Raw genomic sequence first — 16,730 nt, 5'->3', positions numbered from 1 at the left:
TTTAATCAACAAATGCAAGAGATTTTATGCGGCTACTTAATGTGTTTTTAAATGCCCCTTTTAATGTTAGCTTTTTATGCACATTAATTAGTTGCTGTTAAAAAAAAAATAAATATGAAACCCAAAAGCAGATACAGCTTGTTAAAAATAAACATACCATATAAATGTTATAAAATTATAAAATTGTTAAAAAAAAAACTGTTTTTGTCAGACAAATATTTAGCATTTTATATCTAGCATGAACTTAAAGACTAAACTTTAAAATTTACATAAGAATATATAAACAAAGAAATGTGCCAAGCAAACGAATTGGATTATACAAATTTTAGAAAATGTCGTAGAGAGTCAGATACAGAGAGAGAGAGAGAGAGAGAGAGAGAAGAGAGAGAGAGGAAGAGAGGAGAGAGAGAGAGAGAGAGAGAGAGAGAGTAAAAAGTATGAGAACTTAAATAAATCGTTTGCTAAATAAACATTGTTAACAGTGTTAAATTATTTTTGTTCTTTGCTATTTAAATTGCAAAAACAGCCAAAAATCAACAAAGCGAAAATGCATGTAGTTAATGTAATTGAACCTATTCTTTCTAAAATGTTGTGCTAATTACAATTCTTATTTAAATATCAAATTTTAATGAGAAACCTGTTACATACATAATAATTTGCCCAAAAGCTTATTATATGCTAAAGTTATAATTGGCTCAACTAAAACTCCAAATATAGGTGTGGAACTATAGTCATAATGCACTCTTGCGAACCCAAGAATTGCAACTCTTTATATATTTGTCAGCAAAGTGAATAACATATATTCATGGACTTAAGTGATACTGACTGGTTTTCCAAAATTAAAGTTGTTTAAAATGCAAAAAAGAACAAACCTTATTAATAAAATGAAACAAAATATTTGTGTTGCATCCAAACAGTTATCAATGAATAAAAAAATAATAATAATATATATATATATATATCGTAGATACATATAGTATGTACATAAACACATATATATTTATATATACATACATACAAATGTATGTTTGGATTAAAGTAAAAAAGATAATTTTCCATAAAAGCTTTTTAAAATTTAAATACAATTTTAGTCCAAAATGAAATAAGTACATGTATACCAATGTTAATGGATGTTAGTATTGAAATAAAAAAAGTAATTGCAAATTGCAAATTGCAAATTAAAATTCAAGTCCCCCAAATATAAATTACTAGATATAATTGTACTTACATATGTAGTATACATATTGTATGTATACTGTATTCAAAAGTAAACGTAACTATAAAACATACATATACTATACCTAAATAAAAACATACTTGTGCGTAAATTGAATGTGTGTATGTATGTAATATTTTTTTGCTTTTTATATTCAACGTGAAAAACCAAGAAGCTAATAAAAATTTGCGAGTTTAACATACAAAAAATAGTATGAATGCAATGTTTATTGTTTGGCATAGTGAAATAAAGTTGGTCAAAAATGAAAAATAAAAATGTAAGTAAGAAGAAAAAGGATAACTATTGGACAGCCAGAAATTATTCGCTGCCCAATAAATGTGCTTCAGTGTGTGTGTGTGCGTGTGCGCGCGCAATGGGGTCACTGTGCGAGTTCAAAAGTTCAGCTCTTTTTGGGTTTAACAGTCTGAAAAAATAGTCACTGCTCCATGCAGCTGGCCCCTCCTCCCCAGCTGGCCCCTATCTCACTGCTCTACTTTTTGCAGGTTGTTTTTGGCAGCGGTTGCGCATCCAAAACCGCAATTTTTGGCTTTTAAATGGCGTACTATAATTATTAAGTACCGTTATTTGCCCGCAATATAGATTCACCATTTACCACAATTTCAGCTTAGCTTTTTTCGCTGAGTTTAACATAACTTTTATTCTGATTACGATTCAATTACTATCAACGTGCTCAATGCTGCATGACAAGTTTGCCTTTGTTGGCAAAGCCACATTTAATTAAGCACTACTTAAAAAAAGAAACCCAAAACTAAAAGTGGATGCATTTTCTTAAGTAAATGTTAGGCTCTGCAACCTAGAGTTCGATCAATCGGTCATTGGTCTAGTCAACTTTAAACAGCTAGTTGCCCTTCAATGATATTCCACATAAAGCGTTCGAAGTTACAGGCGTATACGTAATACATATTACGTATGCTGCAATTATTTGCACATAAATTTGCCTCTCTGTGGTAATTTTTTTTATTTTTCCTGTTGGTCTGTTTGGTCTTTATTGTCAGCTTATTGATATTATGCGCGTTAAATTGTGAAATGTATGTACATGAGTCTACATGCACAAATATTCATATACATAGCTTAATAATATACTCATTTACTGTTACCGACCCTAAGTTGCACTTCTACCTCCCCTGACTGTGGGCGTTTTGCGTACGTGCGCTTAAAATAAATGACACACAAACACAACTTTCAATTGCGATTGCGTTTTGTTAAATGAAATGAACCGCGTGCGCTCTAATAACAATATATACACACATACATACATACATACATATGTATTTTATGTTGATCACGTATACGCAATGTAGACTACCGTTTGGCAGGCAGTTTTAGCTTAAGCGCATCGGCTTTAATAATCACTTGTTGATTTACATAAGCGCAGTTCAAAAATGAAATACAACAAAATAATTCGCCAGGTACTTCAGTTAGATGGTCTGTGCTAGTGGCTTGATTCATTCGTATGTCAGGCACGTCGCTATAAACAGCAAACATTTTGACAGCGTTCCCTTGCTAACGTTTGTTTTCGCCGCTGTCAGTGGCCTGCGGTCATTTCACTCGCCCTTTCATGAGTAGGTATTATATAAGAGCTGTACAATATATACAATTCGTATTGAAAATTTTATTGCATATTAAGTTTGTGTGTTGCTTGAATGTTGCTGTTTGTTGTTGTTGTTATTACTATAGCCGTGCAGCTATGTGCGTCAGGCACTTGATTGTTGATACTGATTGTGACACTTTCAAGAAACTTAAATAGTTTCTTATTAAACAGCACCTGTTGGCTTAGTAAATGTTTGCCACAAAAGAATAAAATTATATATAAATATATATTTATGAGAAAATCCTTAAGCGAATATAGCAATATATGCGTAACTTAGTGCTAAAAGCAAATGCAATACGTAACATTTGTAGCATATAATCTTGTTTAATGATATATTTTACCTATTCTCAGATCTCAGAGCAAGGAGGCGTGCAATAGCATATAAATCAAAATACAATAAAAAAATACATTTGGCGCTTAAGTCTTGGCCACCCTATTGATTAAGCTCATTACTTTTCATTTAAGCAGCACCATTGCCTTTCTCATAAGCAGCTTTATGGCCCAATACAATTTACCATTGCCGCTCCACGTACACGGCGCCTCACGTACACATGAAGACTTGGCGCACTGCAAGCGCATAAATAAATTTTGTAGACCAACAGCCATGGACATATAAATACGTTGACCAGCGTGCGGGCCAGGCACATTTGGTTAACGTGGGTTGTCAGTGTTGCAGGCAGCGTGCTGACGAGCAGTAATTAACATTAAAATTAAAGTTAACACCCGGGCAAGGCTCATAAATCATTTTTGTTTTGTGTTGTGCTGTGTTTTGTTGTTGGGATGTATACACAAGCTGTGACGCTGACCTTGGGCTGTTGGCTGCTGCTAACAGTCGAGGCACAATTATCTTTACATGCAGATGCAAATACAAGCTCGTTTACGCTCAAAACGCCCGCACTGCAGCAGAGTTTTACGCGGTACTATGGAGGAGCAGACAAGCAGCAGCCGCTGCAACTACAAATTGCATCGGCAGCAGAGCAACAACGACAGCAACAACTAACAGAGCAACCACAACAGCAATTGGTAAGTTCTTGTTTGACGCTTCTATGAGCTTTTTATTTTAACGACGACGACGTCCAGCTGGACGCATCGCATCGCCGAAGCCCAGCTGCATGCCACCGCTCATTCTTTGGCCCAAGATCTCAACGCTTTGCTCCTGGCGTGCACCGCCGCCAGTTTCTATCAGCTCCTTAACCTGTGCGGCAGCCAGCAGCATGCCCGTAGCTACATCCTACACCAAAAACAATATATACACATGCAGGTCATTATACAACTTATGCTTAATACTTACCTGCATGAGCGCTCTCCTCGGGCAGCTGCCGCAGAGCAAGAGCAGTAACATTAACACTCTATACGCTTGCATTTTCACCTTTGCACTGACTTAAAAGCAGCGACAAACGCGTGCTTAATATAGTTTACTGCTTAGTTATCTGCGATGCATGGTTGCTGCTTTTGTCAATGTTGCTGTTGTTCTCGTGTTGCAGCTGCTCACATCCGGTGGAGCTTTATCTCAGGCTATCAGTCAACAAAACGAGTTTCTCACTACACCTAATGTTTCCCAATTCTTCAAACTGCTCCTCACTTTCTGTATACTCTTTGTGATCATACATATATAAATATGTATATAGATACATATGCATATGTTGTGTCCGTTCATTTACATCATTGGCAAGCTCTGCTGATATTTAAGATCACAGATAGAATGTAATTGCAACACAAGTGCTAACATTGGGCCGCAAATGTACTTTTTAGCAATTTGTTTTGTGCTTGGAGCGTTGACTAGATGTACTTAATAAAAAATATATAAATTACTGAGCAATCTGAAGATCATAATATTGGATTCATAAATTTCCAATATGACTTCAAGCAGTTTATTATGTTTGCCAGGTTAAGGTATTTGAAAGTCAAAAATGAACGTCATAAATAATTAATTAGGACTGAATCAATTAATTGAAAATTGTACACATATAATTATGCGCATTAAGAAGTGTATGTAAAATATCAATCTGTGTTAAATATATTCATTCATAAATGAATTTCACAGCACCAGTTTGCCTTCAATATACATATAAATTTATTTCCTTGCCCTTTGTCTTTTCCGTGAGTACATATTTTCCATATATTACGCTAATGGGCTTACCTTTAATTTGTGTTATCTTTGTGTCACTAATATTTAAAGCCCAACAATAGTGAGCATGTATTATACGTATTATAATTACAATAGCGTATTTTTCCGCTTATCAAATAATATAATTGCCTTTTGGAATTTTACCTGTTCGTTTCTACATTTGTTGATGACCTGGTAATAAGTGTTTAATTAATTTTCATAACCAGACAACGTTTTTATTTTGCGACACACATATGTATTGACAAGTTACTATTTCAATTGCAATTCTTAATTCTTAAATTCAATAAATTTTAAGCTTGCTAAGAAATAATTACAAGCAAGTAGTAATGGTTGTTGGGATTTTACTACGAAAAGCCCTTTTTATTCAGTTATTTCCTGATAAGGTTTCCGCATTGTTTTGCTCACCATTAGCGAATACATCATGCAGTTCCTGAAAGTAGTTCTTAAAAGAATCCACCATAGACTGCCAAGCATTGCGCACGCTTTGTCCAAATTGCTGAGCAGCCTCGCTAAGACGTCGATCCAATCGCGGCTCATCGGGATACACAAAATGTGGCCGCACATCGTCATATTCATTGGAGTAGTCTCCCTCCAAGTCAGATTGACAGTGGGCAAAAGTAAAAAGCACAGCGTAAAGCAAGCTAAGCGTTAAAAGCCAAGTGTACGGCATCATGACAACTACGTAGAGACTAACAATATCAGGTGGCTTTTGTAAGCCAACTTAATAGCGTGTGCAACACAGGGGAAATGTTTAACATGTCGCAGATTTTTTAAATGTACATATCTACATATGTTTAATATAAATTGGTGTTTTTTTTTAATAACAAGCGCACAATTAAGAGTTAATTTATTTGTTTATTTATGAATAGCACGCCTTCTTATAATTACACAAAAAATATCTGATGCTTAAAAGCCTGATTCAGCGGTGCCTTTCATTTTCTGATGCATTTGCTGCACAACATCCATAACATTATCCACAAATGCTAGCCACATGCCTTTGAATCGTTCACCTATGCCTGCTAGCTGCTGGGCTGGTTGCTGCGCTGTTTGCTCTGGCATTAACTGACGTCGACGGCGATGCAACAACAGTAGCTTCTTTTTAGTTACTCGCGAGCGTGAGGAATTGTTGGCGGCGCGTTTACGCGCAGCGCGTCTGCGACGCGCCTCTACATCATCCTCAGCTGCCTCTGTTGTAGCACCCATCATTTTTTTCATACAGGGTGCACGTTTCCGTCGTCGTCGTCTGCGCTCCGCTGACTCAGAGTCGGAATCTTCTGAATCGTCGCGAGGCAAACGCATGGCGTCTCCATGCCCCACGGCTGATTTGGACCGCACTGCCATTAGTGGAGTTTCAAAGCTCAATTGCGGTTTGATCGCGGCGCCCTCTTGCATCTGATTTAGCAACTGATTGCCTATGTTGAGTGCACTGGATGCCATCTGCTCGATAGGATTCTGAGCATAAGTTAGCTTTAGCAGTAACAACACTTGCCATATGCACCGCATGTTTACAGTTTTTCCAAGCAACTGCTTAACTAGTTAGCTTTATATACATAGTGCAAACAGTTGCGTGCTCTACAATTTTTTTTTTATCTGATTCAAAGCAGGCTGTGCTATAGACTTCCGCAAGTAAATGTTGGGTGTCATATAAAAACAATTTTATTTCAGTCTCGCTCGCTCGCTCTATCTGATTATATTACAAATTTTGTTCATAAATTTATACGTTTCCTTTTTTTCCTCTCGTTACATATATATTTTGTGTTGCAAAATTAGTAATTTATTTATAAAGAAATAAAAACAAAAGAATATAAACCATGAGAGCTGCAAGTAAACGTAAAAATGCCGCTCGATTGGTAAACGCGCTTGTTTCAAGTTTGATTCATTTATAAATAATATTTTGGTTTTTAAATTCCAGCAACATTCGACTCAATTCTCCAGATTTCCAGCACCGAGCATACAACATCAAGCTTTCTATACACACCAACCCGCAGGAAGTAGCCTCAAATCCAAGCAAGCAGCACCAGCAGCAACACCAGCAGCAGCAGCAACAGCAGATAATAGTCTGCAACAGCGACAGCAACAGTTGTTGCAGCAGCAGCAACAGCAGCAACAGCAGCAATATTTGGCACAGCAACAGCTGCAAGGAGGACAGGCAAATCTGCCCAGCTATGCGGATCAAATGCAGTCGGCCTTCCTTGACTACCAGCGTCAGCGCTTGGAGTTTGAGCAGCAACAACAGCAGCTGCTGCAAAAGCTCTACACGTACTATCCCGATGTATCGGCCACACAGCAGCAACAGCCATCAGTCCAACAGCAGCATACCCAGCAAGTATTGCAGTCACAGCCAGCTGCCGCTGGCACACGCTACATTGCGCGACAGCAAATCGGCAGCAACAATGGCTTGCAAGCGCAGCAGGAGTCGCAGTCACGACCACAACAACAGCAGCAGCAGCAACCTTTTGGCCCCAGTTACTACTCAACTCAGCAGCACGTTGGCTTCATGCAACAGCAACAGCAGGATGTGTTGCGCGATCAGCAGCAAACAGTTGCCCAACAATTCGCCACAGGGCAGTTGGCGCCAAGCACCACACAAAACTTTGGAATGTCAATACCAGAGTCCACCGTATTGGGTGCTCCATCGTATCAATCTTCCGCCGATGTTTCACACGTGAGATTCTCCAGCGGCAATCTCAACTATAATTTCTAAAAGGGTGTCTCTGAATGCATAGCCGCCAGTGGTGTCGCTGAATTTCACGTCTCTCACGGATATTGTCTCTCTATATTTAACTTTTTATTTTTTTTTTTGGATTTTTTTTTTGAGAAATTAATTGTAATCTATTTCTAAGATTAATTTTTGTAAAAATTGGGTTCAATGCAGCAGCGTAGAAATAAATAAATTTGCAGTGACTATAAAGATGTATACATATCATATACACGACGATTCTCTTTAGCTAAATGTATCAAAAAACATTAATAAAAAAAAAATTAATATGAGTCAAACAAAATCGTTGAAATGTACCAAACGCAAAGTCCAATTAATTTGAATTACAATCCTACATTACGTTGCTTGAAATGAATGAAATTTTTATTATCATAAACATGCAAAATTAATATAAACATGCATGTGTAATTATATATATAAGAATTAAATGAAATCGTTTTTTTTTTTATCATCAGAACACTAGTTAGCAGATTTAAGCTGAAATAAGTTGTAACTCTGCAGCACTACGCATACGCCATGGATGCCACACTGGAAATGCGGCAAAAATTTGAGGTATAAAATTCAGATAAGTAGCAAACCTAACTGTTTTTAGACACAAACAGTTATCAGCGACGTAGAGAAAAAGAGAGCGACACTGAGCAACAGCGAGTCAGATGCTAGACATTTTGGCTTTGTACTCAATTGTCCTGTCTGCTGAGGAAATGAACAGGAAACAAACACACACACAAATACAACTGGCAACAATTTCAGCCAGCTCTTTCGTTTGTTGCATATTTGTGTTGATTTGATTTTATTATTTCCTTGTAACGCAGTAAACTGAATTTTTTGCACAAATACATCTACATGTATAAATTTGTATGCATGTCTGCATTTTGTAGAATTATTCCCCCACAACTATGCCATCGTTATTTATTTTCCTTTGTTTGTTTCAGCACACTCAGCTATTTAGATGCATGCCTTGCAATTGTCCACTAATTTCTTCTTCTATTTTGTTATATTTGATTGTTTTTTAGTTTCTTCAGTTCCGCTGCGATTTGTGCAAAGAGAATATTGTACATATTTACAAACTGTGCTATACCTTTCCTCTGAGTGACTTTTGTCAGTGTGAAAAGAGCTAGTCAGATAGTCAATGCTGACTGTTCTTAATATCTTTGGACGCTGTATAAAGTCGTATATAAGGTCTATTAATTAATGTTTAATGGAAGCAGCGGACCAGCTAAATATCTTATCCATTACAAGGACTTCCTGAATAGGTCCTATGTGAAAAGTCCTCACCTATGTGACTCTGATCAACTGCGCTATTCGTAGCTTTCCATTTTTTGTTTTTAATTTGTACTTGAATTATTTGGCCTTAATGCATACAATTCAGTGATTTGCCATAACATTTGCAGATTTCAGAGATTTTATATAATCTGAGCAATTAAAATGCAATGCATTTGCTTCAATTGGTTCACCTAACCTGCACGTTAAATTCTTAAAGCGTTTGGTAAGGAAATTAAGAATAACTGCATACACGCATATTATAATATGCTTGAAATATATAATAAAGTTGTATTTCTTGGGCGCTCAATGCTCTTAAGTCCTCCCAACACAGCATCTGGTGATGCAGCGGTCTTGTTTTGGCTTTTGTGTGTAATGAAAAACGTTAGGCAATTTGCCGCCTCGATTGCTTTTAACTGTTTTATTTGTGTTGGCCCAGCGAGTGTCCTTAAGGCGTCAGGTGTCCTTTAAGTCTTTCTCTCTCCCACTCAATCTCTCTCTATTCCTCTATCATTGTATATGTCTCTTTTGCAAGCAAAAGGCAAAATAGGTTTTGATGGCTGGCACTCGTTGCTTTAAGTTCAAAATAAGTTTTGCTTTGAGGCAAATCACGTGCAATATTTTGATATATATTTATTTATGTAACTATAACTTGAATTCTTTGCTGCTGCATAATTTAACCCATTCGGCATATAAGGTTTTATTCTATTGTATGAAATGCAAATATGATATGGTACTAGTGTTTCATTAAAAGTATTCGGATTTCATTTCTATTCATAGCATACACATTTTTTACTTCTTAATAAGCTTTTGCCCTTAGCCTATACAAAATGTGATGGAGCTTTAAATCTGAAGCTTTAATACTTTCTTTCTGGGCATTTTGCACATTAATTCACGGATAGATGTGTGCACATACATTAATTTCCTATTTTAAAAAAGCGATTTTGTAAAAATGCAACGTATGGCAAGTGTAAGAAAATTAGCTGAAGCGTGGCAAATAAATCGTTGAATCGTTTTGGCCGTGCGCTTGTAAATCAATTGTGCGAAACTTTAACCCATAAAATAGAAGTAGTTTTTTTGTACATATAAACATGTATATGTTTCCAATTTTAAATCCAACATTTCACATGTATATTTCTTTCTTTTTTTAAATAAAACATAAATTCAACCGCGATAAAAAATCGTGACCAAAGTATTAAAAAAAGTCGGAACTGTGATAACAATGAGTTAGAGAGGCTATTACATTATGGTTCATCGTGCGGTGTAGCATGTAAACCATTAATTCAATTTAAGTCAGCTAAGTGACTCTTTAAATATGCGTTTTGGTGCTTAATAGCGCACACACACGTTGGACAGTTTGCAGTGTTCAAATTTCAGCTGTTGTCTGACTATAAATGTCATATGCCTGAGGGCCTCTGGGACTGAATGGTCCATTGATATTCGTAATTTACTAGTAACCGTAGTGAAATTCCAGTGTTACCGCGGAAGACACCGAATGTAAGCACCAAAAGCGCTGGGCGGGGGCACCACAGCAAGGCCCTGTTAGGAAAATTATTAGTTATTAATTGACTGGAGGTAGGTGTGTGGCTGTTAGCTGCTGCTGCGTTGCTGCAGTTGCATGTGTGGCTGTTGCCGGCGGCGCTTGCTGCTGCTGCTGATGTTGCTGCTGTTGTTGTTGATGATGAAAGAAGTCCATGCTCTTGAGATTCTCCATCATTTGATGCGAGGCCTGATGTTTCTTCAGATAGGCGTGGCTGTAATAGTAAAAAACAAAGATTGGCAAATCGTTGAGATTAAAAATATTTAAAAAAAATCAACATAAAGTGCGCTGAAGAGCTGAAAATTGAATAAAATGTTACTTAAAGTTATTTTACTTCAACAAATTATTTGAGAAACTAATTAAGCTCAATGCTAAATTCAATCAAAAGATTTATGCAATTCTAATTCTAGCAATTAAAATGAATTACTTAAACTCAATACTAGTTGCATAGGAAAAATCCAGTTATTTTGTTTTTAAGATTATTTTTCGTTTTATGAATTAATTCTTTTCCCAGCTACCTATAGTCAATACCAGTATTCCCGAAAGCATCTTGCCACATTGATGACAAGGATAAATGCCGTCGGCGGCATCCTCTGTGGTAGACTTGCTTGCATCCTGACTAGAGCTGGAGGCATCATTGAGGCTACTACGCTTCTTGTTGGCCTGCATTTCGGACTTGGGCTTATGCCAGCGGCGATGCGAAGCCAAATTAGCTGGACAATTGAAAACCTGCAGATGCCACAAATTAGTTGAAGCTTTAAGCTGGAATGTGGCTTGAGTTACCTTTTCGCATTCGAATCCCATGACCGGAGACCGATGTATGCACCAAAGCGGGGGCAGCCACAGCAGACCTGTAGAAATATTATTATATTGCTAGGGAGTTGCAAATGCAGCTATTTATAGAAAAGAATTACTCACTTCAACACGGGAGCGGCGGCGAGATGTGTGGTGTAAGCAGGTGCGGCATAAGCTGCAGCCGGTGCAGCCAATCCATAGCCATGTCCAATAATGCCGGGTGCTGCGAAATGAAGAATGCCAAGTGGCATTTAAGACAGATTTTATAAGTTTCTACTGCAATTTGATTGCCCTACAAGCAGTTTTGAGCGCAAGTGATAGCGTCTCGCGTACGGCCGGCATTAACCAACTATTAGTTGCTTTTACTCTGCTCTACCGTCCCCTACCCTAACAAACTGTTAGGGCATCAATTTAGTGACACAGGAACTGTCTTGTTGTCTCAGCGTATATTTATGTGCTGAGTCTCCGAAATGCTTAGAGTCAAAATAGAAAGTGAAAATTGATGATAATGTGTAAGCATAACTATAATTATAATCACATGTCTCCTTGTCAGACATACATATTAGCAGCTTTACATGAAACCTTACTTTAAAAAAAACAAAGCCACATTAACTGTGCTGTTTGAGCAGAATATAATCGAATAATAATGCTTAGGATACTAGACCATGTGCAAAAACAAATATTGGACATCAACAGAGGATTGTCGACTATGAAGTGTGTTTCTCCTGATAGAATAGGATGGCTCATCATTGGCGGGGTTTTGTGTCAATGCGTTTAAGTAGTTGGCAACAATTTAATGTGTGATGAATGATTGATTACTTGAAGGAGAGCAGTCCAGTCAAAAGCTCGATGGAAACTTGACTTGTCCGCTATTGGTAGATAACTAGATATATATATACATATATTGGCTGACTTGTCTAAACAGAAATCGATAGCGTAACAGCACATGTAGTAGCATTTCAGTAGTACGACACACACACGCCTTAATTTATTAATAATAATATGCTGTTTGTATATAAATAAGCGCAGGGTTAAACTCCATGGCTCCCCATTCCGTTGACACCCATACAATATTACTTAGATAATTGCAAAGTGCCTACCATATAATCGAATATTTATCGATTAGGGGGCTATTAGCATACAGCGTACAAAACGTAAATATTTGTTTGAAACATGTGCTGAATGTGCTTATTTTTCTGTTTACACTTTATGCTAGACTTGTTTACTTCAAGGATTTTGATGTCGCCAGTCAAATAGGTCGAATTCAAGACAGACTCTCAACAACTATTTAATGCGCTTACGCTGTTGTTGTTTTTTTTTTTTTTTTGTTATTTGCTTACTTTTCTGTTGCTGCAGCTTACAGACGAAGCACAAACGTGGCCGAAACTAAAGTTTGTTGATATTTACTCGGCATCGAGTTTGTTTTGGCCAAGTGCACTTGGCGAGCAGAAAAGCGAGAAATACAATAAATTGCAAGCGCAATAACAAAAGCAAAAATACCAGCACAGAAATTATACACTGGACAAGAGCGAGCATTCAATTCAAAGTTGTGAAACTTAAACTAAAAAAAATAAGCGGCTGATATTTTGACAAGAATCAAGGAAAAAATGAACAGAAATGGAGCTTATGTCTGCCAAAAATTTCAACACAGGAACCATTTTTTGTAGTGTCCAACTTTGCAGCAGCTGCCTAAACTATTGATTGTGTTGTGTTGGCTTTTGATTGCATGCTATAAATTGCTGAAAATTGTTGTGTAACAAAATATTAGTAGGACCCAAAAGAAAAAAACAAAAATAACCAAAAGCCGAAAAGTGCAGAGGGTGCAAAAATTAGATTAATATTGGTTAGCGCAGTGACACCTACCATAAGACGGAGCAGCAGCAGCGGCGGCATACTTTAGCAATGGCGCGGGCGCAGCAGCAGCGGCCAAATAGCCATGCGAATAAACTGGTGCAGCAGCGCTGTATCCATAGCCCAAGCCCAAATGTGAGCCGCCAGCGTATTGCAAGGCAGGCGCAGTGGCGGCATAGTGGCCGCCATACGTATAGCTAGGTGTAGCCGCGGCAGCGGTAGCATAATGGCCGCCGAAAGATAAAGCAGGCGCTGAATAGTGCGCACCATAGGCTAAACCGTGACTCAGTCCATAGCCCACAGCGGGCGCAGTGTGTCCAATAGCGACGGCGTGCGCAGCAGGAGCAGCTAAACAAGATTAGGTTTGGGTGCAAGTTTGTTTTTTGCGTGGTTAGCATTTAAACTACGTGCAAGTAATGTGCGTAGGTTGGGTAAAAAAGTGCGGGAGAGAGAAAGAGACTTACCAGCATAGTGAGCGGGAGCTAGGCCGGCATCATTGCTAATGCTGGAGCGTTGCACATGGGATTGCGAGTGCGCCGTTTGCACCTGGCTGGCATAGTCCGATTGCGATGATTGGCCATAGTGTCCCTTTACGGTATGTTCCTGTGTATTGCCTACTGAGGCATGATCCACACTTGGGGCACTAATTGAGTAGGCAGCAGGTCCGCCGGGCTTGGCATGAGCGCAGGCAATTACCACAGCAGCCAAACAGAAGAAGAACTGAGCATAAATATAAAAACAAAAAATATCAAATATTGTAGATAAATTAAATTATGTAATATATTTAAGTATTCAATTATTTAATTAGTTCGATAAATATTTAATTGTAATATGATATTGACTGGCATATCAAATCCATTTGTATTGCTGTGAATTCATACATGTGTGCATGTAATCTACCACTTTAATTGTCAATACAATGCATAATTTAATTGGCGTAAATGTGTAAATATGGATTTTTTTCATACGAGTATGTGATGTGCACTGCAACACACGCATACACATACAAAATCGCAGGCCCATAAACTTTTAATTAAGTTGCCAAAGTATATGACAAACTCAAAAATAACCAATTTGCTCTACATCTGTCGTTTGGTCTCTCTTACACTCTCTGCATGACTTGCATCATTATCAGCCTTGAGCTTGCCGTTGCAATGCGGCGTATGCGCGTTATTTACGTTGCATTTAGTATAGGCTATAGACCGTGGCCATAACAACTTTGCCTTTGAGCCTTGTGCTTTAGCTATATGTCTATGCTATTTACCAGTTTGTTAACTCTACCCAAATCAGTATTTAAAGCACTAATTAAGATGTTTGTAAGTTTATTTAATTCTTTAATTTACTATTTAAGTTGTTTGATAACAACATTTAGCTTCAATATGTATATATACAGTTCGTTGCAAATTTACATACACAAGGCAATGCCTAGAAAGTTGGAACAATTTGCTGTTCTGTTGCATTTTGTTGTGATGTTTTCTATGCCTCTCTCTATATTTACTTTTTATATTGTATACTTTGTGTGTCTTGTTTTTTCATTGAATTTCAATTTAGGCGTAAAAATGCAAAAAATAAAATAACCACATAGAACAAAATTCCATAAAAGCCTGTTTGATTTGTACCAAGCAGAGCTCTTTTTCTATCTACGATTTATGCTGTGTTTTCCCTTTTTTTTGTGTTATTCTTTAGCTTTTGTTTTGTCGAACTTTGCGCCTTGCAGTTGACTTGCCGCTGGGGCTTTTTATTTGTCTTTGGGCATTTATCTGATTTTAATTAAGCGTAACAGCAGCTGCTCAACTGGAATGCAGTTGGCAGTGTCCAAGAGACAAAAATGGAGAGGGATAAAATACATGGTAAATTAAAAGTACAATGTATATGTTATTAAAGTCGGCCTAATTTAAATATAGCAGAAAATTGTGTATACGCTGCGTATGAGCAGGGGCAGATGTATGCTGGCAATTATGCAACAGATTAGACAGTGGATAACGGTTTTTGAATAAATTTTAATTATAGGAAAATTACCGCATAGATAATTTTGTAAATATATTTAGATCGCTTTGCATCTATTATTATTAATTGTATATTCTTATACGTTTTATTTACATTGTAAAAAAAAAAAAAAAAAAAACTGCACGTGCTTCTGCTGACTTTAAGTAGACTAGTTGGCCAATGAACTACAATCTCCTAGCATGTCAGGATGCCAAGCCAAAAAGGACGCAGTGTTCTATCTGTGAGAAGCACGCTTACTATTGCAAGCTATCAAAGACAGCAACAAATTGGAATTATCACACTTCACTTTTTAACATTATAGCAGCACACACTTTTACGCACCTTGAATGCCATTTTTTTGATTTTTAAAAGTTAAAAAAAATATTGTTTTTAATATAATATTTGTTGCACCGTTGCTGCGGTTGGCTTCGTAACTTTAACTGTCTCAATAGCGCGTTCTTTGCGCCTATTTATACAAAGCTAGCGACAAAATATGTTTTACGCAAAACAAGTTTTCAAATTGGCAAAACAGGCAGCAGCAGACAGGCGGCAGCAAGAGTTTGTTGCATGCCTCACCAAGGTACGCAGGCGCGGCCGACACCCGCCTCAAAGCAGTTTTTCATTTTGTTTGTGTTTTCCCGTTGCCGGCCTAAGTCGTTGATTGGCTTTCAAAAAAGTACGCAATGCGTATCAAGCCAAAATCGAAATTGAGATTATATTGCCAGGCTATTGTTTAATTAAAACATGTTGTTCATATTTACCTGGTTGAGGAAACATGTAGTTTATAGCAATATGCCACATGCCACATAGATTTGGTATGCGGCAATACCAAAATCAGAAAACAAATAATTAAACTTGCTTTTGCTAGACTGCGCATTTGCTAAGTTGTTCAGTGTTACAGCTCATAAATGCAACAGCAACAAGTCAAACAATTATTGAACTCTATTAACTACATATGTACAAATATATGTTCTATAAAAATCTTTATAATAAAAATAATAAAAATTATAAGAAAATAAACTGATTTCAATTGTTTAAATACCAAAAATACGCAAATTTTTCTTAATATTAAAACTATTATTCGATAAATTTAAAAATTATTATATTTATATATTATTATATAAGTACCAAAAATAATTTAAGCTTGCGGTATTATTAAAACTAAATAATATCAAATACTGTCTCAAGGTCACTCCGTAGAAATTAACTTACTTATATTACGTATACGCTAACTATTATTAAAATAGTTCTTGAGCAACTTCAAGCTGCCAATTAAGTCTAATGCAATCGCTGCAGCTCTCACTTTACTGCAATACACACAAGCACGCGGGCACGCATGTTGCATAACTTTGTATATGGCTGCAAGCATAAATGCTTTATACGCTGAGGACCAGGCCACGACTTCAGAAACGCATAAAGTGCGCATAAATTGTGCTACCCACAAAAAAGGAAAAAATGCAACAAAAAAATTAACCAGCTATCATACATACTAGATACTACATACATATATGCTGCAAAAATACCAAACTCACAAATCAAACCACTTGCAAAAAGGCCTCTCCCCTGCACCCAAGTTGTAACTACAGCTCAAGCAAGAAATAAAACCCACACCATTGTCACCAT

At 37.1% G+C, this 16,730-nt stretch overlaps 4 protein-coding genes across 5 annotated transcripts; 1 reads left to right on the top strand and 3 right to left on the bottom strand.

The window, feature by feature from the left end:
* Positions 1-5,246: 5,246 nt before the first annotated feature.
* LOC108607285 lies at positions 5,247-5,626 on the bottom strand. The gene has a single exon (XM_017997981.1). The coding sequence runs from the start codon at positions 5,624-5,626 to the stop codon at positions 5,321-5,323; it is 306 nt and encodes a 101-aa protein (XP_017853470.1). The 3' UTR covers positions 5,247-5,320.
* Positions 5,627-5,812: 186 nt separating this feature from the next.
* Positions 5,813-6,483, bottom strand: LOC108605571. The gene has a single exon (XM_017995339.1). The coding sequence runs from the start codon at positions 6,457-6,459 to the stop codon at positions 5,863-5,865; it is 597 nt and encodes a 198-aa protein (XP_017850828.1). The 5' UTR covers positions 6,460-6,483; the 3' UTR covers positions 5,813-5,862.
* Positions 6,484-6,696: 213 nt separating this feature from the next.
* On the top strand, positions 6,697-7,847 carry LOC108605570 (transcription factor SPT20 homolog). Its single transcript, XM_017995337.1, has 2 exons — positions 6,697-6,806; positions 6,869-7,847. The coding sequence occupies exons 1-2, from the start codon at positions 6,768-6,770 to the stop codon at positions 7,658-7,660; spliced, it is 831 nt and encodes a 276-aa protein (XP_017850826.1). The 5' UTR covers positions 6,697-6,767; the 3' UTR covers positions 7,661-7,847.
* Positions 7,848-10,374: 2,527 nt separating this feature from the next.
* Positions 10,375-15,538, bottom strand: LOC108605408 (cuticle protein 16.5). 2 transcript variants are annotated; one of them, XM_033294439.1, is made up of 6 exons: positions 15,450-15,538; positions 13,586-13,841; positions 13,134-13,469; positions 11,394-11,493; positions 11,274-11,326; positions 10,375-10,402 (listed from the first exon to the last, which is right to left on the bottom strand). In XM_033294439.1, exons 1-6 carry the CDS (start codon positions 15,459-15,461, stop codon positions 10,386-10,388), a joined length of 774 nt encoding a protein of 257 aa, XP_033150330.1. In that variant the 5' UTR covers positions 15,462-15,538; the 3' UTR covers positions 10,375-10,385. The 2 variants fall into 2 exon arrangements, with proteins under 2 accessions (XP_033150330.1, XP_033150331.1); XM_033294440.1 differs by lacking the exon at positions 13,134-13,469.
* Positions 15,539-16,730: the final 1,192 nt, after the last annotated feature.

The sequence above is a fragment of the Drosophila busckii genome, chromosome X (genome assembly GCF_011750605.1).
Source record: "Drosophila busckii strain San Diego stock center, stock number 13000-0081.31 chromosome X, ASM1175060v1, whole genome shotgun sequence".
Taxonomy (NCBI): Eukaryota; Metazoa; Arthropoda; class Insecta; order Diptera; family Drosophilidae; genus Drosophila; species Drosophila busckii.
Note: the sequence above shows the minus strand (reverse complement) of the source record. Positions and strands in the feature narration are given on the sequence as shown.

Excerpts from the sequence above, each read along its gene's own strand:
- LOC108605571 (XM_017995339.1), bottom strand. The coding sequence starts at position 6,459 with ATGCGGTGCATATGGCAAGTGTTGTTACTGCTAAAGCTAACTTATGCT.
- LOC108605570 (XM_017995337.1), top strand. The coding sequence starts at position 6,768 with ATGAGAGCTGCAAGTAAACGTAAAAATGCCGCTCGATTG. Across the intron at positions 6,807-6,868 it reads GTAAAAATGCCGCTCGATTG|CAACATTCGACTCAATTCTC; the intron begins GTAAACGCGCTT and ends TTTAAATTCCAG.
- LOC108605408 (XM_033294439.1), bottom strand. Across the intron at positions 11,494-13,133 it reads TGCTGCTGCTCCGTCTTATG|CACCCGGCATTATTGGACAT; the intron begins GTAGGTGTCACT and ends TTCATTTCGCAG. Across the intron at positions 11,327-11,393 it reads GCCGCCGCTCCCGTGTTGAA|GTCTGCTGTGGCTGCCCCCG; the intron begins GTGAGTAATTCT and ends ATATTTCTACAG.
- LOC108607285 (XM_017997981.1), bottom strand. The coding sequence starts at position 5,626 with ATGCCGTACACTTGGCTTTTAACGCTTAGCTTGCTTTACGCTGTGCTT.